At 38.7% G+C, this 23,774-nt stretch overlaps 4 protein-coding genes and 1 non-coding gene across 9 annotated transcripts in view; 4 read left to right on the forward strand and 1 right to left on the reverse strand.

Moving 5' to 3' along the window:
- Positions 1-23,774, forward strand: part of LOC145523729 (olfactory receptor 2A14-like) — a 350,514-nt gene that overhangs the window by 229,684 nt on the left and 97,056 nt on the right. For 2 of the 4 annotated variants that reach the window (XM_081534512.1, XM_081534511.1), the window contains 3 exons: positions 11,760-11,990; positions 14,220-14,324; positions 21,139-21,193. The gene's annotated coding sequence lies outside the window, so the exon portion shown is untranslated. The remainder of the gene's footprint in view (positions 1-11,759; positions 11,991-14,219; positions 14,325-21,138; positions 21,194-23,774) is intronic. The other 2 variants (XM_081534513.1, XM_081534514.1) reach the window with 1 other exon arrangement.
- Positions 1-23,774, forward strand: part of OR2A7 (olfactory receptor family 2 subfamily A member 7) — a 343,842-nt gene that overhangs the window by 72,478 nt on the left and 247,590 nt on the right. The window contains exons 4-6 of the mRNA XM_081531186.1: positions 11,760-11,990; positions 14,220-14,324; positions 21,139-21,193. The gene's annotated coding sequence lies outside the window, so the exon portion shown is untranslated. The remainder of the gene's footprint in view (positions 1-11,759; positions 11,991-14,219; positions 14,325-21,138; positions 21,194-23,774) is intronic.
- LOC145523730 (olfactory receptor 2A12-like) overlaps positions 1-23,774 on the forward strand; it is a 231,101-nt gene that overhangs the window by 72,478 nt on the left and 134,849 nt on the right. For both annotated transcript variants that reach the window (XM_081534515.1, XM_081534516.1), the window contains 3 exons: positions 11,760-11,990; positions 14,220-14,324; positions 21,139-21,193. The gene's annotated coding sequence lies outside the window, so the exon portion shown is untranslated. The remainder of the gene's footprint in view (positions 1-11,759; positions 11,991-14,219; positions 14,325-21,138; positions 21,194-23,774) is intronic.
- On the forward strand, positions 14,417-16,683 carry LOC145523727 (olfactory receptor-like protein OLF3). Its single transcript, XM_081534508.1, has one exon. It carries the CDS (start codon positions 14,417-14,419, stop codon positions 15,356-15,358), a length of 942 nt encoding a protein of 313 aa, XP_081390634.1. The 3' UTR covers positions 15,359-16,683.
- Positions 19,720-19,792, reverse strand: TRNAV-AAC (transfer RNA valine (anticodon AAC)). The gene has a single exon. It is a non-coding gene; the product is annotated as a tRNA-Val (tRNA).

The raw sequence follows: 23,774 nt of genomic DNA on the forward strand, positions 1-23,774 counted from the left end.
GTCTATTACTTCAAACTGTACAAAGTAATACATGGTGTTCACCATATTTTAGCTACCATACTTTGTTGTGGTACCCAATTCCCCCTCACCACATATGGCCCTATGATTTACATCATAATATATGTGCACTTAAAGACCTATGAGAATTTATTTAGGGAATATACACAGGAACCAAATAGCCTGGTAATGCATAATGCTCTCCAGAGTGGCTTTATCTACACTGTTACTTCAGTGTGTGAGGGTTCTTATCTAGGCACAGCCTGCTTGTTTTAAATTTTTTCTAGCCTAGAAGGTATAAAATTGTTTTATCTTGCATTATTCTTATAATTAATCAATATGAACATGTCTTCATATGCTGAACTTCTGATTTCATCTACCTTCACCCCACCCCATTCTATCCATGCCTTCCCCAACTCAGTTCATGATAATTCCATCATTGCAGTGATTAGGACATTTCTGTCTTTTTCTCATATTTGCTTTAAATGGGCAAGCGTAGCTTGTTGTCTCTATTCTCAAAATATATACATAGTATGATCACATCTCAACATCTCCTCTCTATATCCCAGTGTGAGCCACCCTTCCTCCCACTTGAGTTACTGCAATTGCCTACATCCAATTTCCCTGCTTCCGTTCTTATATTCCAGGATTCAGAGTGATCCATTTAAAACATAACTCAAATCATGTCCTTCCTCTTTCAACCTTGCACTTATTCAGAGTAAAACCCAAAGTATTTACAATGAACACAGGCTTTTCTTCTAACTATACTGTCTGCATGGAAAGCGTCTTTCTCAGGTACACACTTCTTTATCTCCTCCAGTTCTTCATTTAACTATCATCACTGCTCTATTTGATGCTGCGAACCTTCTCCTTGCCCCTTACTCCTATTTCTTCTTCAGTTCAGTTCAGTCGTTCAGTCGTGTCCGACTCTGTGACCTCATGGACTGCAGCAGGCCAGGCTTCCCTGTCCATTACCAACTCCCGGAGCCTACTCAAACTCATGTCTATCGCATCAGTGATGCCATCCAACCATCTCATCCTCTGTCGTCCCCTTCTCCTCCCACCTTCAATCTTTCCCAGCATCAGAGTCTTTTCCAGTGAGTCAGTTCTTCACATCAGGTGGCCAAAATATTGTAGCTTCAGCTTTAGCATCAGTCCTTCCAATGAATATTCAGGACTGATTTCCTTTAGGATAGACTGGTTTGATCTTTTTGCAGTCCAAGGGACTCTCAAGAGTCTTCTCCAACGCCACAGTTCAAAAGCATCAACTCTTTGACGCTCAGCTTTCTTTATAACCAACTCTCATATCCATACATGACTACTGGAAAAACCATAACTTTGACTAGATGGACCTTTGTTGGTAAAGTAATGCCTCTGCTGTTTAATATGCTGTATAGGTTGGTTATAACTTTTCTTCCAAGGAGAAAACAAGTTTTAATATCATGGCTGCAGTCACCATCTGCAGTGATTTTGGAGCCCAAGAAAATAGTCTGTCACTGTTTCCATTGATTCTCCATCTATTTGCATGACATGATGGGACTGGATACCATGATCTTAGTTTTATGAATGTTGAGTTTTAAGCCAACTTTTTCACTCTCCTCTTTCACTTTCATCAAGAGGCTCTTTAGTTCTTCTTTGCTTTCTGCCATAAGGGTGGTGTCATCTGTGTATCTGAGGTTGATGTTTCTCCCAGCAATCTTGATTCCAGCTTGTGATTCATGCAGCCCAGCATTTCACGTGATGTACTCTGCATATAAGTTTAGTTAGCAGGGTGACAATATACAACCTTGATGTACTCCTTTCCTGATTTGGAACCAGTCCTGTTGTTGCATGTCCAGTTTTAACTGTTTCTTCTTGACCTGCATACAGATTTCTCAGGAGGCAGGTCAGGTGGTCTGGTATTCCCATCTCTTTAAGAATTTTCCAGTTCGTTGTGATCCACACAGTCAAAGGCTTTGGCATAGTCAATAAAGCAAAAGTAGATGTTTTCCTGGAACTCTCTTGCTTTTTCAATGATCCAGTGGAGGTTGGCAATTTGATCTCTGGTTCCTCTGCCTTTTCTAATACTAGCTGAAACATCTGGAAGTTCATGGTTCATGTACTGTTGAAGCCTGGCTTGGAGAATTTGGAGCATTACTTTACTACCATGTGAGATGAGTGCAATTGTGTGGTAGATCGAACATTCTTTGGTGTTGTCTTTCTTTGGGATTGGAATGGAAACTGACTTTTTCCAGTCCTGTGGCCACTGCTGAATTTTCTAGATTTGCTGGCATGTTGAGTGCAGCACTTTCACAGCATCATCTTTTAGGATTTGAAATAGCTCAACTAGCATTCCATCACCTCCACTAGCTTTGTTCATAATGATACTTCCTAAGGCCCACTTGACTTCGCATTTCAGGATGTCTGGCTCTAGGTAAGGGATCACACCATCACTGGGTTATCTGGGTCATGAAGATCTTTTTTGTGTAGCTCTTCTGTGTATTCTTGCCACCTCTTCTTTATATCTTCTGCTTCTGTTAGGTCCATACCGTTTCTGTCCTTTATTGTGCTCATCTTTGCATGAAATGTTCCCTTGGTATCTCTAATTTTGAAGAGATCTCTAGCCTTTCCCATTCTATTGTTTTCCTCTATTTCTTTGCATTGATCACTGAGGAAGGCTTTATTATCTCTCCTTGCTATTCTTTGGAACTCTGCATTCAAATGGGTATATCTTTCCTTTTCTCCTTTGCCTTTCACTTCTCTTCTTTTGTCAGCTATTTGTAAGGCCTCCTCAGACAACCATTTTGCCTTTTTCATTTCTTTCTCTTGGGGGTGGTTTTGATCCCTGTCTCCTGTACAATGCCATGAAACTTCATCCATAGTTCATCAGGCACTCTGTCTATCAGATCTAGTCCCTTGAATCTATTTGTCACTTCCACTATATAATCATAAGGGATTTGATTTAGGTCATACCTGAATGGTCCAGTGGTTTTCCCTACTTTCTTCAATTTAAGTCTGAATTTGGCAATAAGGAGTTCATGATCTGAGCCACAGTCAGCTTGCAGTCTTATTTTTGCTGACTGTATAGAGCTTCTCCATTATTGGCTGCAAAGAATATAAGCAATCTGATTTCGGTGTTGACCATCTGGTGATGTCCATGTGTAGAATCTTCTCTTGTGTTGTTGGAAGAGGGTGTTTGCTGTGACAAGTGTATTCTCTTGGCAAAACTCTGTTGTCCTTTGACCTGCTTCATTTTGTACTCCAAGGCCAAATTTGCCTATTACTCCAGGTATCTCTTCCACGCCAAGATGGTAGAGGAATAGGATGGGGAGACCACTTTCTCCCCTACAAATTCATCAAAAGATCAGTTGAATGCTGAGCAACTTCCACAAAACAACTTCTGAACACTGGTGAGGGACACCAGGCACCCAGAAAGGCAGCCCATTCTCTCTGAAAGGAGGCAGGAGAAAATATGAAAGACAAAACAAGAGACAAAAGAGTTAGGGATGGAGACCTGTCCTGGGGAGGGAGTCGTTAAGGCGGAGAAGATTTCACACAGTAGGAACCCCTCTCACAGGCAAGTCTGTGGGGAGTTTTGGAATCTCAGAAGGCAACATAATAGGGAGGGAAAAAAAAAAAACCCAGAATACATGCCTAACCATAACTGCGGAAAAGAGAACTTTCCCTGTGAAAGGCTCTAACCTAACCACCTAAGGCGCAGCCTGACCCGCTCACAGAATAAAGGATTGAGCAAATACCAAAGGATAGCTAGCCAGCTCCCCTCTCGCCCAGAGACAGAGAGGCAGGCTTGTGACAGCCAGAGCTGGAAGGCAAGGGGCTGCTACTATCTCAGCCCCAGAAATGGCATCTTCCATGAAACTGTGCGCAGGCTCCCAGCTGCTAACCTCATCTTCCTGAGATCCGGGATGGTTGACATCTGCCAGGAGCGTCACAGCCTGAGATCAGCTCTCCAGAGGAGAGATACAGCACACCTGAGACAGTTCTCTCATGGAGCGCCCGGGAAACCGGAGTGTTTGGGACCAGGAGGGTGGTTAAGACGCACAGCCCAGGTGGGACAGTCACTCCCCAAGCACTTGGTCGCCTGAACTGCTCAGACCTGGGAAGGGCACGAAACGCATGCTCAACCCACAGAGACTGAGACAGAACTGTGTCTGAGTGTCTCCTGTGGAGGTATAGGTCAGCAGTGGCCTGCCACAGGGGCTCGGGTGCAGCAGACCTGGCTGTAGCATAAGCCCTCTTGGAGGAGGTCACCGTTAACCCCACCATAGGACCACCAGAACTTACACAGGCCTGGGGAAACAGACTCTTGGAGGGCACAAACAGAAACTTGTGTGCACCAGGACCCAGGAGAAAGGAGCAGTAACCCCACAAGAAACTGACCCAGACATGCCCATAACTGTCCAGGAATCTCTGGTGGAGGCATGGGTTGGCAGTGGCCTGCTGCAGGGTCAGAGACACTGAGTGCATGGGACCTTTTGAGGGAGGTTGCCATTATCTTCATTACCTCCACCATAGTTTGGCCTCAGATCAAGCAACAGGGAAGGAACACAGCCCTGCCCATCAACAGAAAATTGGATTAAATATTTACTGATGGGCCCACCCATCAGAACAAGACCCAGTTTCCCTCTCAGCCAGTCTCTCCCATCAGGAAGCTTCCATAAGCCTCTTATCCTTATCCATCAGAGGGCAGACAAAATGAAAACCACAATAACAGAAAACTAAACAAACTGATCACATAGACCACAGCCTTGTTTAGCTCAGTCAAACTATGAGCCATGCAGTGTAGGGCCACCCAAGATGGACAGGTCATGGCAGAGAGTTCTGACAAAACGTGGTCCACTGGAGAAGGGAGTGGCAAACCACTTCAGTATTCTTGCCTTGAGAACCCCATGAGCAGTCTTTCTTCTTACCTAGTTATTTATTTTTTCCAAAGAACTTATCTTTTCTAATGTATTTACAATTAATTCATTTTTTAATGTCTGTCTGTCACCCTTCCACTGCCCCCAGAATATAAGCCCCTTAAGAATAGAGGTCTTTGTTTGGTTCAAGAATATATCATAGTGTCTGTCTCATAGTTACCAAACAATAAATATTTTCTGAGTGAACCATATTGTCAGCCTTTTGGATTTCTATTGCTACACACTGTGTTCATTTTCCTTTGCTTTTCTACCATGTCCTTATTGGTGTGTATATTATAGATATGAATCCTTTTCTGTTATAGCCATTGCAAATACATACTTCTGATCTGTCACTTCTGTCAGTTTTATTCATGGAGTCCTTTGTTGAATTAAAAAATCTTCATTTTGATATAATCCAATTTATCATTATTTGTCCAATGATTTAAACTTATGAAATTTTGTTTTTCTAAAAACAAATTTTCAAATCTAGTTCATAAAATATTCTATTTTATTTAATTAAGTTTTCTATTTTCACCTTTCACAGCATTTCTTTAGTTTATCTCTAGCATTTTAATTTCTTTAGACATCTATTTCTACATATGTTGTTAAATATAGGTCTAGTGTTTTTCCCCATGTTGTGGTCGATTTATGGTCCTATATATGGATCTATCTTTGAATTCTATTCTTTTCTATTTGTTCATTTGTTTTTCACCATGCAAGTCTATATTCTAATCTCAAAAACTGATATATAGTTGACATATAATGGTATATCAGTTTCAAGTGTAAAACATAGTATTTTGACTTTTATATATGTTACATACTAATCACCATGGTAGGTCTAATAACCATCTGCCATGAGACAAAGCTATTGTAAATTACTGACTATATTCCCTATGCTGTCCATCACGTTCCAGGACTTATTTATTTTGTAACTGCAATTTCATCCCTCTTAATCTCACTCACCTATTTCTCCCAACCTCCCACTCTTCTTCCAATCACAAGTCTTTTTTCTCTTTTCTGTGAGTCAGTTTCTGATTTTGTTTTCCTGATTTGTTTCTTTGTTTTAGATTCCACATATAAATTAAATCATACAGTATATTTGTTTTTCTCTGTCTGACTTATTTTACTTAGCATAATATCCTTTAGGTCCATCACAAATGACAAAGTTTCATTCTTTTTCACAGTTGAGTAATATTTCATTTTGTATATACATATATACTGTATCTTCATTATTCATTCACCTGTTTATTAGAACTTAAGGTACTGCTGTACCTTGGCTACTGTAAATAATGCTTCAATGAATATAGGTGTACATATATTTTTTTGAAATAATGTTTTTGTTTTCTTTCAGAAAACATCCAGAAGTGGAATTGCTGTATTGGGTAGTAATATTTTTAATTTTTTGAGGAAACTTCACACTGTTTTCCATAGGGCTGCACAAATTTACATTCCTACCAATGGAAACTTCAATGAGGGTTCTTTTTTCTCCCAGTCCTTGCCAAGAATTGCTATTTGTTGTCTGTCTGATGATAACCATTCTAACAGGCTACATGAGGTGAGATGATATTGTGGTTTTGAATTGCATTTCTCTGATGATTAGTGATGCTGAGCATCATTTCTTGTGTTTCTTTGCTATCTGTATTTCTTCTTTGGAAAAATGTCTATTCAGATCCTGTGACCATTTTTTAATAGAACTTTTTTTTTATATTGAGTTGTGTGATTTATTTATATATCTTGGATATTAACCCCTTATCCAGTGTATCATTTGCAAGTATTTTCTCTCATTCAGTAGATTGTCTTTTTTGTTGATGATTTCCTTCCTTGTGAAAAAGTTTTTTTTAGCTTGATGTAGTCCCATTTGTTTATTTTTGCTTTTATCTCTCTTGTCTGAGAACATAGACACACAAAAAGATTGCTGCGATTGATGTCAAAGAGTGTACTGTCTATGTTTTCTCCTAGAGTCTTATGGTTTCAAGTCTTATATTTAAGTCTTTAATCCATTTAAAGTTTGTTTTTGTATATGGTATAAGGAAGTGGTCCACTTTAATTCTTATGCCTATAGTTTTCCAGTTTTCTCAGCACCATTTATTGAATAGAGTGTCTTTTTCCCCATTGTATGTTCTTCCCTCTTTTCTCATAGATTAATTGGCCGTAGATATGTGAGTTTATTTCTGGGCTTTCTATTCTGTTCCACTGAAATGTGTGTGTGTGTGTGTGTGTGTGCGCGCGCCTGCCTGTACCATACTGTTTTGATTATTGTAGCTTTGTAATATAGTTTGAAATCAGGGTGCATGATACCTCTAGCTTTGTTTGTCTTTATTAAGATTTCTTTGGTTGTTTAGAGTCTTTCGTGGTTCCATACACATTTAAAAGTTTTTTGTTCTAGTTCTGTGAAAAATGCCATTAGTATTTTGAAAGGGATTGCATAGAGTCTATAGATTTCTTTTGGTAGTGTAGACATTTTAACAATATTAATTCCTTTCATTAGTGAGTACAGCATACCTTTCCATTTATTTGTGTCATCTTCAACTTCTTTCATCACTGTCTCCTTGGTATTTTTATTCCCAGGTATTTTTTTTTTCTTTTTGATGCAATAGTAAATGGGGTTGTTTTTAAATTTCTCTTTCTGATAATTCTTCATTAGTGTATAGAAATGTAACAGATTTCTATATATTTTATTTTGTATCCTGCAACTTTACTAAATTCATTTATTAGTATTAATAGTTGAAGAGTGGGAGCTTACGGGTTTTCTATATAGTATGCTGTTTGTAGATAGTGAGGGTTTTGCTTCTTTCCTCCATTTTGGATGCCTTTTATCTCTCTCTCACTCTCATTTTTTTTTTTTTTTTTTGGTCTGATCACTGCTGCTATTACTTCCAATGTGTATGATCAGTCGCTTCAGTTGTGTCTGACTCTGTGACCGCATGGACCATAGCCCACCAGGCTCCTCTGTCCATGGGATTTTCCTGGCAAGAATTCTAGAGCAGGTTGCCATGCTCTCCTCCAGGGGATCTTCCCAATCCAGGGATCGAATCCACATCTCCTGCATTGCAAGTGCATTCTTTACTGCTGAGCCATGGGGAAAGCCCAATACTATGTTGAATCAAAGTGACAATGGTTGGCACCCTTGTCTTATTGTTGATCTTATAGGAAATGCTTTCAGCTTTTCACTATTGAGTAAGTTAGCTGTGAGTTTGCCAAATATGGCCTTGTTATGTTGACATGTTTTCTCTATAGTTAGCTATTTATAGCATGATATATTCCATGTAAATTTTGAGTAATTTCTTAAAGTTCCATGAAACATTCACCTGAAATTTTGATTAGGTTTACTTTGAATTTAGAGATTCACTTAGGAGCATTGACATCTTTATAATATTAAATTGTCCAATACAAAACATGAAATGCATTTATAATTCAGATAATCTTTATTGTATTATTTGGAGTTTTCACATATTCTCCATATTTTTAAAATAAATATCCATTAAATATATGTTATATGCCAGACAATCTTCTGGGTGTTGTGGATCCAACAATGAAAAGCACACAGAAATGTCTGCCTTCTTGGAGTCTGTGGTGGTGGTTTAGTCACTAAGTTGTGCCTGACTATTACATTTTACATAAAGGGAAATAGTAAATATAGGCAATACATAATAAATAAATACAGTATGTCATAATTACTATGGAGAAAAATAAAATGGGGAAAGTGGATAAAAAACACAGGAAGATTGAAAGTATTGGCAGAGAGTGCCATAGAATTCATGTATACACTTGCTGAGAAATTCCTAATTACTTTATAATTCCTAAATACTTCACAACTATTATATGGGGTATTTTATTTTACTTTTTTAGTTGGTTATTGATGGCATACAAAAATGCTATTGATTTCTGTAAGGTGGTCTTGATCTAGTTCTCTTTTATAGATTGTTGAAAAAATGTTCCTGGTTTATAATCATATCATCCGTAAATAGTGATAGTTTTTATAATCTTTTATCCATCTTAATCTATTTCCTTTTCTTGTGTCATAGTCTAAAACCTCTAAGATCATATGAAAAAATAGCCATGATGGCTGGTATTCTTTCTTGTTCCTGATCTAAAGGCAGGAATCTGCAGATTCTCCATTAAATACAATATTCTCTGTGGATTTAGGGTATTTAATTTGAATTAAGTTTTTAAGTTTGAAGTGTACTAAAGTAAGGGAGTAGCTTCTCTACAATATATCAAAGCATATCATAAGGCAACTACAATAAAATTATAGTATTGATGTAGAAAAAGACATGTGTCAATAAATCAACATACAAATTCAAAAGAAACCTTTGTATGGGAATTTAGTATATCATAATTGTATAATTAATTTAGGAAAACATGTACTACAAATAAATGATATTGGGAACAATTACCACCTTAGCAAGAAAAATATCTCATCTTTCCTATTGTATGTAATAAATGATCAATTCTTAATATCTAGAGGTGAAGTTCATTTTACAAATGAATTTATGTTCATTCCCTTTTAGAACTAAAGTAAATAATGGTAAAAGAATAAGAAACAAAGCAATAAATCCACAAAGCATAAAAGACAATAAATAATATATTTTATAGGAAATGCCAGGAACATTTTAGAAGTTAGAGAGCAGATTCTTTCTTATTTTTTTAAGGTCCAGAGATAATATAGGCTCTATGACACTTCCCCTTTCTTTTCTTTTTTTTTTAGTGTAAAAAGATACAGTGCCCACATAGGTAGCCATCTGTAAGTAGGCTGTCTATTCTTTTTAAAAAGTGGGTCTCAGGCTGGGAGAAGAAGCTATTGACACCAGCTCCCAATGCCTCTGAATGCCTCTGTGGCATTCAGAGGCAATGCCACATAACTGAGCGGAGGATGAGAACAGATTGGTTATGCTCACTTAGACAAGGCACACTGGAAATCTCCCCTGCCACTCTTGGGAAAGGGAAATGGGGAATAGAGCTATCACTGCACAATGCTTAGCATCCTCACTAGAGTATTTTTAACAGAGGGTAGTGGTGTTTTATCAAAGATTCTGAACACTAAAAATCCCTAAGTACAAACCAACATATGGAAGATCATCTTCCTTAAAGTGAAGGGAAAGGCCAGAGTTCTAAGGTTACAGAATGTGATGGTAGAATTACAAACCTGGACTGTGTGTGTGCGCTCAGTCATGTCCAACTCATTGCAAACCCCTGGACTGGACCCCGCCAGGCTCCTCTGTCCATGGAATTTTCCAGGCAAGAATACTGGAGTGGGTTGCCATTTCCTACTCCAGAGGATCTTCCTGACTCAGGGATCAAATCCACGTCTCTTGTGTCTCCTGCTTTGGCAGGCAGATTCTTTACCACTGAGCAACCTGGGAATCCTGGACAGCAGTCCAGTAATAAGTAACAGCTGTCAGATATTGGCATAAAAAATGTCTCCTTGCCCGACCTCAGGTTAGGTGATGTACCACAGACTATCCCATTGGTCCCCTGAATTGCCTGACCTAGAAGCTATTGCTCAAAGGGATGTGGTGATGGGTGAATTGGAATGGGGAAGTTTTGATGTAATTCCCATGGTCCTAACATGGGATAAAAATCCCCACAATCCAAAGGGGCTCAGTGGTAAAGAATCTGCCTGCAATGCAGGAGCCTCAAGAAACATGGGTTAGATCCCCGGGTCAGGAAGATCCCCTGGAGAAGGGAACGGCTACCCACTCCAGTATTCTTGCCTGGAGAATCCTGTGGACAGAGGAGCCTGGTGGGCTACAGTCCATGGGGTCACAAAGAGTTGAATACAACTCAAGTGACTTAGCATGGATGCATGCACAATCCAAATCTGGTATCACTGAAGACTCAGACATACTTCCCCTGAGAAATTAGTTTGGTGAGTTCCTTCTCATACTCCAGAGACAAGGAAACAAAATTTTCATTTGCAAAGTTGAAATATAGGTTAGGGTGTTAGATGCAGAAGTGACCAGGCAGAGGGAGAGAAAAGTTAAAAGAAATCTAATAAGCAAAAAATAATTGGCCCCTTGAGATTTTATCACTAAGTTATAGAAAGTTACCTGTTGCAACTGCACTTGATTCAAACTCCACAACTCTTCCAGCCCTGCCATCTTTCCAAGGCACAGGATGGCCCCTCCATTTTCCAGAGGTAACTCAGGCATTTCCAGCCTTTCTTCAGCACTTACTCAGCAACACAAACTGTGAAACCAATTTCCTGTAATCCACGACCTCTCAGAGTATAGTGGCTTGATATAGTTGTCCTCTGGTAGAAGTTAATCCTAAAAATTATGTTCTGGCTATTCAAATTATGTTTGTGAGTGTACAGCTAAGTAGGTTTGAAAAGAAGTTTGGGAACAGTTTAAACATGACTGAGTGCGTTTATGTGTGGGTTCCAAAGGGGCCACGATGGAAATTGATCCTATGAGTGGAAAGAATTCTGGGCTGTCTTCCATCTGTGTAATGATTTTAGCTTAACTACATGGCTACTGAAATTTTTACCTCTGCCTTTGGAGTGATTACCAAGTGACCTGGAAATGCAGTCCACTTTTTATATTACTGTGATAGTAACCATTTACACGAACAGTGGGGTATATGTTGGTTCTATTTATAAACACTCATCACTGCAGAGAAGAGATTCTGAGTTTCCCATGGGAGTCAGCTCAGAAGGGACAAATTTTCCCAATCAGATGAAACTCATACCCTCAGACCAGGACCCTTTATCATGTCTCACCTCTTACTTTTTAAGGACATTATTTTGTTTAAACAAAACTATTCTTAGGTTCGAACCTTTGAAAGCTAATTTTAAAAAATAAGCACTTGATTTATCCATTTCTGATATCGGATCATTTTTGTTTCCTTACTTTTCGTATTCAGAGCTCTTAATTTTCTCTTAGAAGAGGAAGAAAGGATTTCCTGCCATGAATCCACTATAAGAGACTGTTCATCACCATATCAGACACAGGGTAGAAGCATGATCACCTTTTCAAGTTTGTGCAAGAGGCCTTTCATGTACTTCAAGAATAGAGTCTCTAATGGAGGAGATGTGCTGTATTTCTCTTCCTTATGTTGCTGAAGTGGCTTGAAGGCCAGACCTCAACTTCACAGGTAAATGAGGGGGACCTACTCTGGCCCACCAGTACTTTGATAAATGGGCTTAAAAGTAGAAGGTAGGAACTCATTTAGTCTCCTTGATGTATCTCCTGATTTTCATGTTCAGTGTATCCATAACCTTAAAAAATGACTGTCACATGCTATACACAGGGTCTGCTATGTATAGGAGCAGCGAAATGGATGTGCCCCAGGTTATCAGATAATTCTACTTACCTGCTGACTCCTCCATTGTCTAGTCACTTCAGCTCTTTTTCCCATCTGTAAAACAGAGATAATAAGCCAAAGCTCACATTGTTGTTGTGAAGATATATTATATTCTTGTTGCTTACTCATTGTGTCTGACTCTTTGCCACCCCATGGACTGTAACCCTCCAGGCTCTGCTCTTTATGAGATATTCCAGGCAAGAAGTACTGAAGAGGGTTGCCATTTCCTTCTCCAGGGGATCTTCCTGACCAAGGGATGTAACTTGTATATCTTGCAGTTTCCTGCATTGGCAGGCAGATTCTTTACCATTTGCACCACCTGGGAAGCCCCATATATTAGTAGATACATAAGGTATTTAGTATAATGACTAGAACAGAGTAAGTGTTCAGCAAATAAAAATAAATTTAATTATGATTCTTATTTTTCTTTTACCATCCTTCCCACTCCAGTGGATTTTTGCACTCTAGCTGTGCAGAAGTGTTTCAGTGAAGGCATTACTTATATCTTTAAATATTGTGCCTTTTTTGCCAGTGTTGCAGCTGAGTGTCATGTTCCAATCAATTTTGATGCAAGTGACAGAAAGCTTTCAGGGCAAGGACTTTATTTAATGATCATTTCTAATACTTTCTGTGTGATATTAAATTTCTGAAAGTTCTCTTTTTAATAAATTCCTTGACATTTTGGACCTTATTCAAAGCAATACTAAATCCTGAATATTTTATAGTTAACCATATGAAAATAAACTATAATAGCAAGACCTCCAACCATCTGTGTTATAAGTGGTGTGATCTGTAAAAATCATCCTAAAAGATTTTATGCTAAAATTGTAAACTTTTAATAAATGTAATCTGCTGCCCATCTGCTGTATGAATAATAAAGAAGCCATTGGAATAATGACCCTCATGTGAAATTTTCAGGTACTGTCACAGGAGTATCTCAGAGACTTCAAACTCCCACCTGCATACTTTAGTTACGGATACATTTCTTTCTTTAAGTAGGAAACATAAAAGAAATTTTGGCTTGGGGTCAAAAAACTGTACTGTCTCTGTTATCATGTTCTACAATTAAGACCTGATTTTCCACCCTTCTGCCTTCACTGGTGAGGGGTGATTCCTGTTACGTTGTTGAATGAATGAGCTGTCCCTTCCTGGGGAAAATATTGTTATTAAGTTATAACATGACTTATTCCTTATTACATGACTTGCTACATGACAACAGGGCTTTCCTGGTGTCTCAGTGGTAAAGAATCCACTTGCAACGCAGGAGATGTGAGTTCAATCCCTGGGCCAGGAAGATCCCCTGGAGGAGGGCATGGCAACCCACTCCAGTATTCTTGCCTGGAGAATCCCCTGGGCAGAGGAGCCTGGTGGGCCACAGTCCATAGTGTCACAAAGAGTTGGACATGACTGAAGTGACTGAACACGCATGCACGTTAACATAACATCATTAAACACATTATTAAATTGCCCTTGGAGGGCATAAGAGATACATTTTAACAGGTATGTATACCTTCTCTTCATTTAACACCTGATTCTTGAAGTTGGCCATCTTGGGTTGACATGCCCACCTGGGCCACTGGTGTGAGGTAGGTGAAGATGAGATCTTCCACCTGACACTCTCAGATTAAAAGGGTAAATTATAGAAAACAAATTCAAAATCGCTTGGTAATAAGTATGAGAATATTACTTAAAATATTCAGGATTTCATGAATACATTACATTGAGGACGGGTGAGAACAGTTGTATCTGAGACATCCAGAGAGTAAACAAAACAAAAAAATTAAATGGTGCTGAACATCATGTAGAATTCAGAAGAAGATCTTTCATGTGGGCTAAAAACTTTATCACCAGAAAAACAGTAATTATCCCCTCTAATAACTACCAAGTTAACTAGAATTTTAAATCTAAACACTTCATTAATTTCCTTCCTCCATTTAAGAGTAGATGTTTGAGAGGAAAACTTATGTTCTAATAAATTGAATTTCAAGCATGTAACCTTTTTTCCCCCTTGATTTCCAGCTGCACAACTGGGTACCATTGCATTCCTTCCTCTACAGATACGTTAAGCAGAGTTTGGATGATGATCTGGCTGAGACATTCTAGGAGAACTTTAAGTTCAAATGGGTAGGTTCTCCATGTGGTATGAAAGCCACCTTCCAATTCTAAGTTTCTTCAATATGTCATTTTGACATCTTTAGTTCAATTCTTAGAAACTAATGGGTCAGGGAAATAAAACGCAGACATGGGTGAGTGAGTTCATTCTGCTGGGGCTGTCCAGCGACTGGGGGACTCAAGTCTCCCTCTTTGTCTTGTTCTTGGCCATGTACTTGGTGACTATTGTGGGAAATGTCCTCATCCTTCTTCTGATCAGACTGGACAGCAGACTTCATACCCCCATGTATTTCTTCCTTAGTGTTTTATCTCTTGTGGACCTTTGTTACTCAAACAGTATTGTCCCTCAAATGCTGGTCCACCTGCTCTCAGTCCAGAAGTCCATCCCATTCTACAGCTGTCTGATCCAGCTCTTCACCTCCCTGGCATTGGCTGCGTCTGAGTTCTTACTGCTGGTGGCCATGGCCTATGACCGCTACGTGGCAGTGTGCTACCCACTTCAATACACGCTCATCATGCATGGAGGGCTGTGTCTGCGACTGGCTGTTGGCTGCTTGGCGGCTGGTTTCACGAATTCACTGATGGAAACAGTCATCACTTTTCGGCTTCTCCTGTGTCACAATGTTATTAATCACTTTGCCTGTGAGACCCTAGCAGTCCTGCGACTAGCCTGTGTGGATATCTCTTTCAACAAGGTCATGGTGGCCATCTCAGGATTTCTGATGATCATGCTTCCCTTTTCCCTGGTTCTGTTTTCCTATGGTCGTATAGTTGCTGCTATTCTGCACATTCATTCTGCTCAGGGACGTAGCAAAGCATTTGGGACGTGTGCCTCTCACCTCATTGTGGTTTCCATGTGCTTTGGAACAGCCATCTTCACCTACCTGGGGCCACAGTCTGCCTACTCAGTGGAAGGAGAAAAGATGGTTGCTCTGTTCTATGCTGTAGTGGCCCCTATGTTGAACCCCTTGATTTACAGCTTGAGAAATAAAGAAGTTATGGCTGCTGTCAGTAAAGTTTTAGAGAAATTCAGAGACAAAGGGTAAAGACTGTAAGAACTTCTTGTTATCTATCATCAAAATAAAAAAGAAGATCATATAAGTGAAGGTGGGACTGCCACATTTACACTAAAGAAGACTATTATGGTCAGATCCTGGATTTCATATGAAGAATTTCTCCACATAATTAATGGATTTCCTTCTGTAGGCCAATACCAGGTGTTTACGTACCAGTGATTCATGAAAGGGCCTTTTCTTAGATCATCTTATCTCAGGTATCCAGTAGTATTTAGGATTCTTCTCCTATTTTTACAGTTTATTAGCTTATCAATGTTTAAAGGAATAGTGCAAGGCTTCATCAAGCAGACTTGGTTTGTGGATTGAATGGATAGATGAATTCTGACAATTAGGTCTACTTACACTTTTATGGACTAGAAGAGAGAATGTCTGTTTCTCTTTTTACATGGCAATACTCCAATTGTTTGTAGAACAGCTTTATTTCTTCCAAATGGTTTTGTCAACTCTTTAAAAGAATAACGTCAATTTTGGAACTTTCAGTACTCTCTATGCCTAAATCTAGACTGTGATATTATATTCTGAAATAATATATGACAGAATATTTGTTCAGACCATTGTGCTAGATCTTATTTGCTTTGAAGATGAGAAATCTGTGGCTTCACTATAGTCTTTTTTATTGTGGTAAAACATATGATATATAATATAAAATTTGCCATTTTAGTCATTTTTAAGTGTGTACTTCAATGGCACTAATTATATTCACAATGTTATGCAAACATCACCACTATCTATTTCCAAAGTTATTCATTACCATAGTCTTTTATTCAACTAATTTTCAAAGACCTGGTTCCTATAAACTGGTTACAAAAATTCCACACCCACTGTACTCTTTTTCTCTTAAACTTAAATAAATGTATGTGCATTTGTTTTGCTAATCATTATTGATTTTCACACACCAACCTGCCTAGATTATTTTGAATTTTGATTTTCCAATTCATTCCATTTGTTTACTTTGTCTTTCTGTTGATATAGATACAATAAATGGAAAAAGTTATAAAAATAAATACCAAATAGTACACATCAATTATATGTCACTGTAAACTTGGGGAGAAGGGGTCCACAATGTCTTATAATTGGAATCATACAGTATACAGCCTTTTCATATTGGCTTCTTTCACTTAGTAATTTGCATTTAAATTCCTTCATGTCTTTTCATGGCTTAATCATTCATTTCTTTTTGGAACTGAATAATATTTATTGTCTGCGTGTACCCCAGTTTATTCATTCATCTACCGGAGGACTTCTTGTCTGCTTCTAATTTTTGGTAATTATGAATAAAGCTGCTTGTAAACATTTGTGTGCAGGTTTTGTGTGGACATATTTTTGACTCCTTTAGGACTCCTTTAGGTAAATACCAAGTAGCATGATTGCTAGATCGTATGGTGAAAGTATGTTTTGCTTTGTAGAAAACCACCAAACTGTCTTCCAAAGTGGCTGTACCACTTGGCATTCCCACCAGCAATGAATGAGAGTTTCTATTGCTCCATATTTCTCCAGCATTCTCCAGTGTTTTGGATTTTGGCTGTTCTAATAGTGTGTAGTGGTATTTGATTATTGACTTAATTTGTATTTCCCTGATGACACATGATATAGAGCATCTTTTCATATGTGTTTATTAATACTAGTTCAAACTCTTCCAGAATGTAGAAAAGAAGTAAACACCACATTATTTTATGAAGTCAGGATTACCCTCATACCAAACCAAGCCAAGACATTATAGAGAGGAAACCACAGATCAATAACAATCATGAACAGCCACACAAAATTCTAAAAATATTGCCAAATAAAGTCCCATACCTTGCAAAAATATAATAGCTTATATTTTAATTTAGTTCCACATCCTAAAATAAATCAATGTATATATTTCCTTGTATCAGCAGACTAACAGGGAAAACTAGTTTATCACCTCAATAGGTGGCAAAAAGTATTAATGTTAGTAAAAAACATCTTTGCAAACTAGGTATAGAAGGAAACTTCTTAACCCAATAAAATGTATATACAAATAACTTACAGCTAACATCAATATTTATTAGCAAAAAATGGAATCATTTTCTCTTTGAAATTGAGAACAATGCTTAATGTCCATGATCATCAGTTTTCTTATCTGGAAATTCTGGCCAAAGTGATAAGGCCAGAAAAAGAAATGAAAGGAATACAAATTAGAAAGAAACAAATAGAATCTCAGGCAGCATTATCATTTATATATAAAATCTCTAGGACTCTACAACAAAGATCTTGGAATTAATAACGGAATTTGGCAAGGTTGAAAGATGCAAAGATAATATATAAAGTATGTGTGTGTGCATGCGTGCAAGTGAAATCGCTTTAGCTGTGTCCTACTCTGTGCGACCTTATGGACTGTATCCTGCCAGGCTCCTCTGTCTATGGGATACTCCAGACAGGATTACTGGAGTGGGTTGCCATGTCTTCCTCCAAGGAATCTTCCTGACCCAGGGATCAAACCCACGTCTCTTATGTCTCCTGCATTGCAGGTGGATTCTTTACTACTGAGCTACTGGGGGAGCCCACGTTTATGTATATACATATGTAGATTAATTAAATGTATACATATTTATATAAATAAATATAAATTATATACATATTTAAGGTAATGATGTTTTTGTAAACATTATTGAAAATTGTTGAGCAGGGAATTCCAAGACTTTATTTTTCCAGAAAACAGCAAATAAGCTGGCAAAAACTTTTGAAATTAACCTTTGCAGAACTCTGAAATCTAGTAAAAAACTGACTACAAACAGGGGAAAGATGAATAAAAACTGAAAATGCTGCATTATGGTAAAATAGTACTAGAGCATTTCAGCTGCCCACTTATTACCTCTCACCTCCCGAACTGGTGACAGCCTGGTGCAGGTTGCCAGTAAAAAACAGCAATCTGGACCTTACTCAAAGAATTCTGGCTGTTTCAACATATCTGGCAGCTACCTGAAGAGCTGGCATAAAGGGTGGCCTTGGTTTTACTGACTCAGAGTATTATCAGGACTGGGATGGCTTTCCAGGGAACATTTGCTAAAAATATTTAAAGGCAAAAGTATGGCAGCCTGACACTAGGGTTAACAATCAAGACAGCCAGCAACCAGACTGAACAGACTGGGAAGCAAGAGGCTAGAAAAGGATGTATATAGGGGAATAAGGGCTTTTAAAGGCTTCGCTGGTAGCTCAGCTGGTAAAGAACCCGCTGCAATGCAGGAGACCCAGGTTTGATTTCTGAGTCAGGTAGATCCCCAGGAGAAAGGATAGGCTACCCACTCCAGTATCCTTCTTCCCTGGTGGCTCAGACAGTAAAGAATTTGCCTGTAATGCAGGAGACCTGTGTTCGATCCCTGGGTTGGGAAGATCCTGTGGAGAAGGGAATGGCAACCCACTCCAGTATTCTTGTCTGGAGAATTCCTTGGACACATAGTTTACAAAGAGTTGGGCACAACTGAGGGACTTTCACTTTCACTTTTAAGGGCTTCCCGGGTGGTGCTAGTGGTAAAGAACAGTTAATAGGGCTGAAGTGTAAAAACCAAATTGCAACAACTAAAAATAAGACAAGTCTTTCAAATCCTATTTATCCTGAATCCTATTTATCCTAAAATCCTAGAACAACTGACATCCCCAAAATGTATCATTTGATATCACCCAGTTTTCCCAAATGGATCTTAAATATATCATGATGTGGCGGGCACTAATGGAAAGAAATGGCAGAAGGTCCACCAGACAATATCTGTGCTAACCCGGTTCTGGCCACCTGTTGTGCTGGCAGTGTGCCAGGGAGACTGAAAATGGGAGCACACTTCTCCAGAGATCGGGAATGTCTGTCGTCAGGATTCTATGAATTACTGTGTCTGTGTCTTCACACAAGACGTTTAGGGTCAGAATTCAGTGCAAATGATCTCAAATAGGTGGGAGATGTTCGTCAAATACAAACTGGCTATATTCCATAACACGCTGACACTATCTTATCCTAGAATTCAGCTATATGGTCTTTTCTTGGAGATATATATATATGTATATATATATCTATTTTAATACTTGCTGGCTGTTGCAGGTTGGAGAATTTTGCAGATCTCTGTCCAGGATATGTGGGAAGCATTAAGGAAACCCAGGGAACTCACTCTCTGTCCTGTTTTCCCTCAGGTCCTGAGGTCCCTCAGCTGTTGGGTTTTTTTTTTTTTTTTTCCGGTGTTTTCTTGTATCTGTTGTGTTCCATTTCCTTCTCCAGGGGACCTTCCCGACTCAGGGGTCGAACCAGGCTCTACCACATTGCAGGCATACTCTTTACTGTCTGAGCCACAGGGAAGGCCCAAAATAAGGATGCCTACCAGTGTTGTTTCCGCCTGGTTTCGAACCAGGGACCTTTCGCGTGTTAGGCGAACGTGATAACCACTACACTACGGAAACCTGTGTGTTATGTCTAGATTTTTTAATGGTAAAGGACAGTTCTATTTTTTTTTTTTTTATTGCTAAGTGGTAGTCCAGTATCTGGGTGTTTTCACTGTTCGTATATCACTGTTCATATAACATAGTATATCACTGTATATCACTGTTTGATATCTATTCATTCACTTCAGCCCTATAAACTGTGTTAAAGCCTGTTTAATTATCATAGACACATTGGAAGACTGAATTGCTTATAACTACTAATATCTCCATTTTTCATTTCAGGAAACCCCAATGAATTAGATAGCTTTTGCTTCTGTGAGGGTTACTTAAGAGTTCTTCAGATTTCAGACAAGTGATTTTAGTAAACTAAAATTTTGTCCTAGAACATGAAATACTGGTCAAGTGGTTCCCAAAGGTAGCTGACAAAGTAATGATCCCATTATGATAAATTTATTTAGCACACAATTACAGCAGAAGCATTTAAACAAAAACCTTTATTTAAAATTTTACTGAAATGTAGCAGTGTGTTTACTTTGGATATTAGTATCTCCCATGGAGTGCTGGTATGATTGTCCTGTTTTAAGTAACTGAAGATTGAATAATAATTGAAAAATCTATGAAAAGTGAAAGTGTTAGTCCCTCAGTCATGTCCAACTCTTTGCAACCTCATGGACTGTAGCCCACCAGGCTCCTCTTCCATGGAACTCTCCATGCAGGAATACTGAGTGGGTGGCCATCTTCCTGACCCAGGAATCAAACCCAGGTCTCCTGCATTGTAGGCAGATTCTTTACCATCTGAGCCACAGGCCATCCTGAAAATCTACAGATAGATTTAAAAGTAGTAATTTTTTTTTTCTCTTTGTGCTTCAGCAAAGAATAAATCCACAGGTGGTTCTTTTCAAAGCAAAGATTTCTTTCCCCTATGGAACTAATACTGTATAAAATAAGTTAGACTACCACAATAGGCAAATAGAAATTTCTCATGGCTCCCAGAAGAGACCTGAACTGCCTTGTCAAATTACTTTTCTCCTGGGTGTTTGCAGAGATGTAGGGCAAGTCTTAAAACTGTATAAAACCCTCAGAATCCAAAGATCTCCACAGCGTGGTATGCCTATGACCCACTGCAGCTTCCTGCAGGGAGGCAATGGGTGCTCTGGCCCCAAGATACTGGGAGAGCCATCCTGGAGCCACATCAGGCACAAATGTGTTCCTAGGGTCCAGGACTCACCTCTCCTCTAGTCCTGACTATCAGTTTGGAAGCAGTTGGGTAACCTGTGCCCGTTCACCCTTTGTAGGTTTAGAGAGTGGGCTTCTCACATCTATCCAATACCTGAATCTTTCTTTTCTACTTCTTCCTGTTTTAGAATCAGTGAAGAATTTCTTTTCGCATCCCATCCACTCAGAAGCTGCTGAGCCAAGGTAAGAGTTCCTTCTCAGAACATCACTTTTTGTTGTAGGACTCAGTCTAATGATTATGTCCTCTCTGATACACTTACCAAGCATTTCTGTATGTTCATTTCTGTTTTAACTGTATGACAGAATATGTGTCTATGTCACATTTCTTAAAATGTGGGCTCATCTCTAATAGCTTGTGCCTATAATGACATTTCAGCTCTGTTTCAGGTTCATATAGCACAGTGATGTTTAAATACTAAACATTTAATTCTGTTTAATTCTTCTTCCTTCTATCCACTCTCAATCTCCAGCAATCAGTCAAGGTGATAATCTCGTCTTTTGAATTCTAACTACAGCCAGATATGCAGTGAGCACATTCCTCCTACTACATTTGAGGGGCATCTCTTGATATTGGGTCAGAAATAAAAACCCCAGGCTCTGATCCCAACCTGCAGTTTCTTATTATGCCTTCTGAGAGCTATTTGCTTCTGTGTCTTTCTGGCAAGTCATTTGTGATGATGGCGGCTACAAAAACTGCTGTTGTCTTGACAGGGAAGGAGATTATGTTTCTATCATATCTGAATTACCTGGATCCTACCCTTGTACGGAATCCATACAGAATTAAGCAAAAGCATACACACAGCAGGCACAAGTATGGAGAGAAGAAGCTAAAATGCGTGATTCTGGATCATTGGTAAAAGTCTCACATGAGGGGGTAACAAGTTTGAGTACACTGTAGTGGAGTAGAAACTGCCATGAGTGAAAAGGTCCACAAAGTTTATGGTAAAATAATGCATTGAAAGCGCATGTGGTCAAGTTCTCCTATTCATGTGCAGTAATTAGCGCTTGCACCCTTCATTTAGTGGATGAGAAATAGGGAAATGTCTTTTCATTGTTGAGCTTCCTCTAGGAGTGCAGAGTTACATGTATAACTTGTGAACAGGTATGTCTAAATATGTTTGTCTTCTTTTCTTTAACAAATATTGTAACTGGGGTGATTTTTTTCTTCGTGTGTGTCTTTGTTAGCTATGAACGTCTATTCCAGCTAGTGTTTTCATCTCTGATTTGGCAACGGTGACCCAACCAAATCCACACCTCCCCCCATAACAAAAACCAGGGTGGAATGTGAGGATATTATCAGCTGCTGAAAACGTTCAATGATTACTTATTGTCTATAATATAGGATAACTCTTAAATACCTTAATATTTCATATGATGAATCTATAATCTGGTCCTTAACACTATTTTATCTCTTCCTCTCTCTCCCCACTCCCTTTCTCTCTGTCTCCCAATCCCCCCTTTCTCTTTCTCCATTTCTATTCATTCATTAACATTAACTTATCATTTTCCCACTCACAGAGCAAATAGGTCTTAATGAGATGCTTCCCTGAAAATGTCAGGCTATTTCATATCTCTTTGCCTTTGTTCACTCTGTTTCATCTGCCTAAAATATCTCGTCCTCTAACTTATTTTTATTGTCAAACTTATTTTTATTGTAATGATTATCTCTTCTCTGATACATTTACCAAACATTTCTATACATTCATTTTTGTTTCATATGTGTAATTGAACATGAAGTCTCTGTCACATTTGTAAAAATTCAGGCTCATCTTTAATAGCCTATGCCAATAATGAAATTTCATTACAATTAGAGAATATTTCCTAAAATTATCAGGCATTTAAAATATTTAAAAAGTGGTATTGAGTGCAAAATCTGGTATTCCTTATCTATATGTGAGACAGCATTGTGGTTGAGGCTGTGCTTTTGTAGTCAGACAGACGGTGTCTTCACTTTAATTCTGGTTTCATCACTCTCAAACTTGGAGATGTTACTTAATCAGTCTAAACTAAAGTGTCTTCTGTGAAATTAGAGTAACATTGCCTCATTCATTTGTTTTGTATATTAAATGGCATATTTGAAAAATACTTAGCAAGTTTCCCAGTACCTAGTAATAACTGATAAATGATTACTAGAGAATATCCTGGACAATATTGAACAGTATTCTGTTCAATATTCTGAACAATATTGTTCAGAATATTGTTTAGGCTTCATGTTAAAACTCATCAGAATAAAACCCTAACAGATTCTTGCCCATTGCCATCTCTTCAACTATGAGGAACGTGTCTGTGAACACCAAAGTTTTTCCCATTACAATAAACGACATCACTTCCATATAGTAAGCCATATATCTGAAATTCCTCCTTGATTTCCCTCTTCTCTTACCTCCCATATTTAATCCATCAATTACCATTAAAGATGCTTTTAAAATATATCTGGAGTCCACTCACTTCCGTGAAACAAGGTTTCCAGGTCACTGTCACCTTTGAGCAGCCACCCGCCGTCTCACAACTCCCACTCTTGCTCCCACAGTCTTTTGCAATGTCAGCGTGATCTTTCCAAGCGTGAGTCATACTGCGCTCCTATTCAGTTTTAAGCCTTCCACTTGCTTCTCAGAGTATTTAGACCACTATTCCGATCCCCTATTATGATCTGTGGGGTCTTACACGTGCTGGCCCTGCTTGCCTTTCCCCCCGTTCCTCCATTCCTTCTCCATCCATCACAGCAGGCGTGCCTCATCTCCGTGCAGCTCTCTCCCACCTCACT

Source organism: Giraffa tippelskirchi, chromosome 10 (genome assembly GCF_054371585.1).
Source record: "Giraffa tippelskirchi isolate mGirTip1 chromosome 10, T2T-mGirTip1v1.2.pri, whole genome shotgun sequence".
NCBI lineage: Eukaryota > Metazoa > Chordata > Mammalia > Artiodactyla > Giraffidae > Giraffa > Giraffa tippelskirchi.

What these genes read in the sequence shown, in the direction of transcription:
- LOC145523727 (XM_081534508.1), top strand. Translation starts at nt 14,417, where the DNA reads ATGGGTCAGGGAAATAAAACGCAGACATGGGTGAGTGAGTTCATTCTG.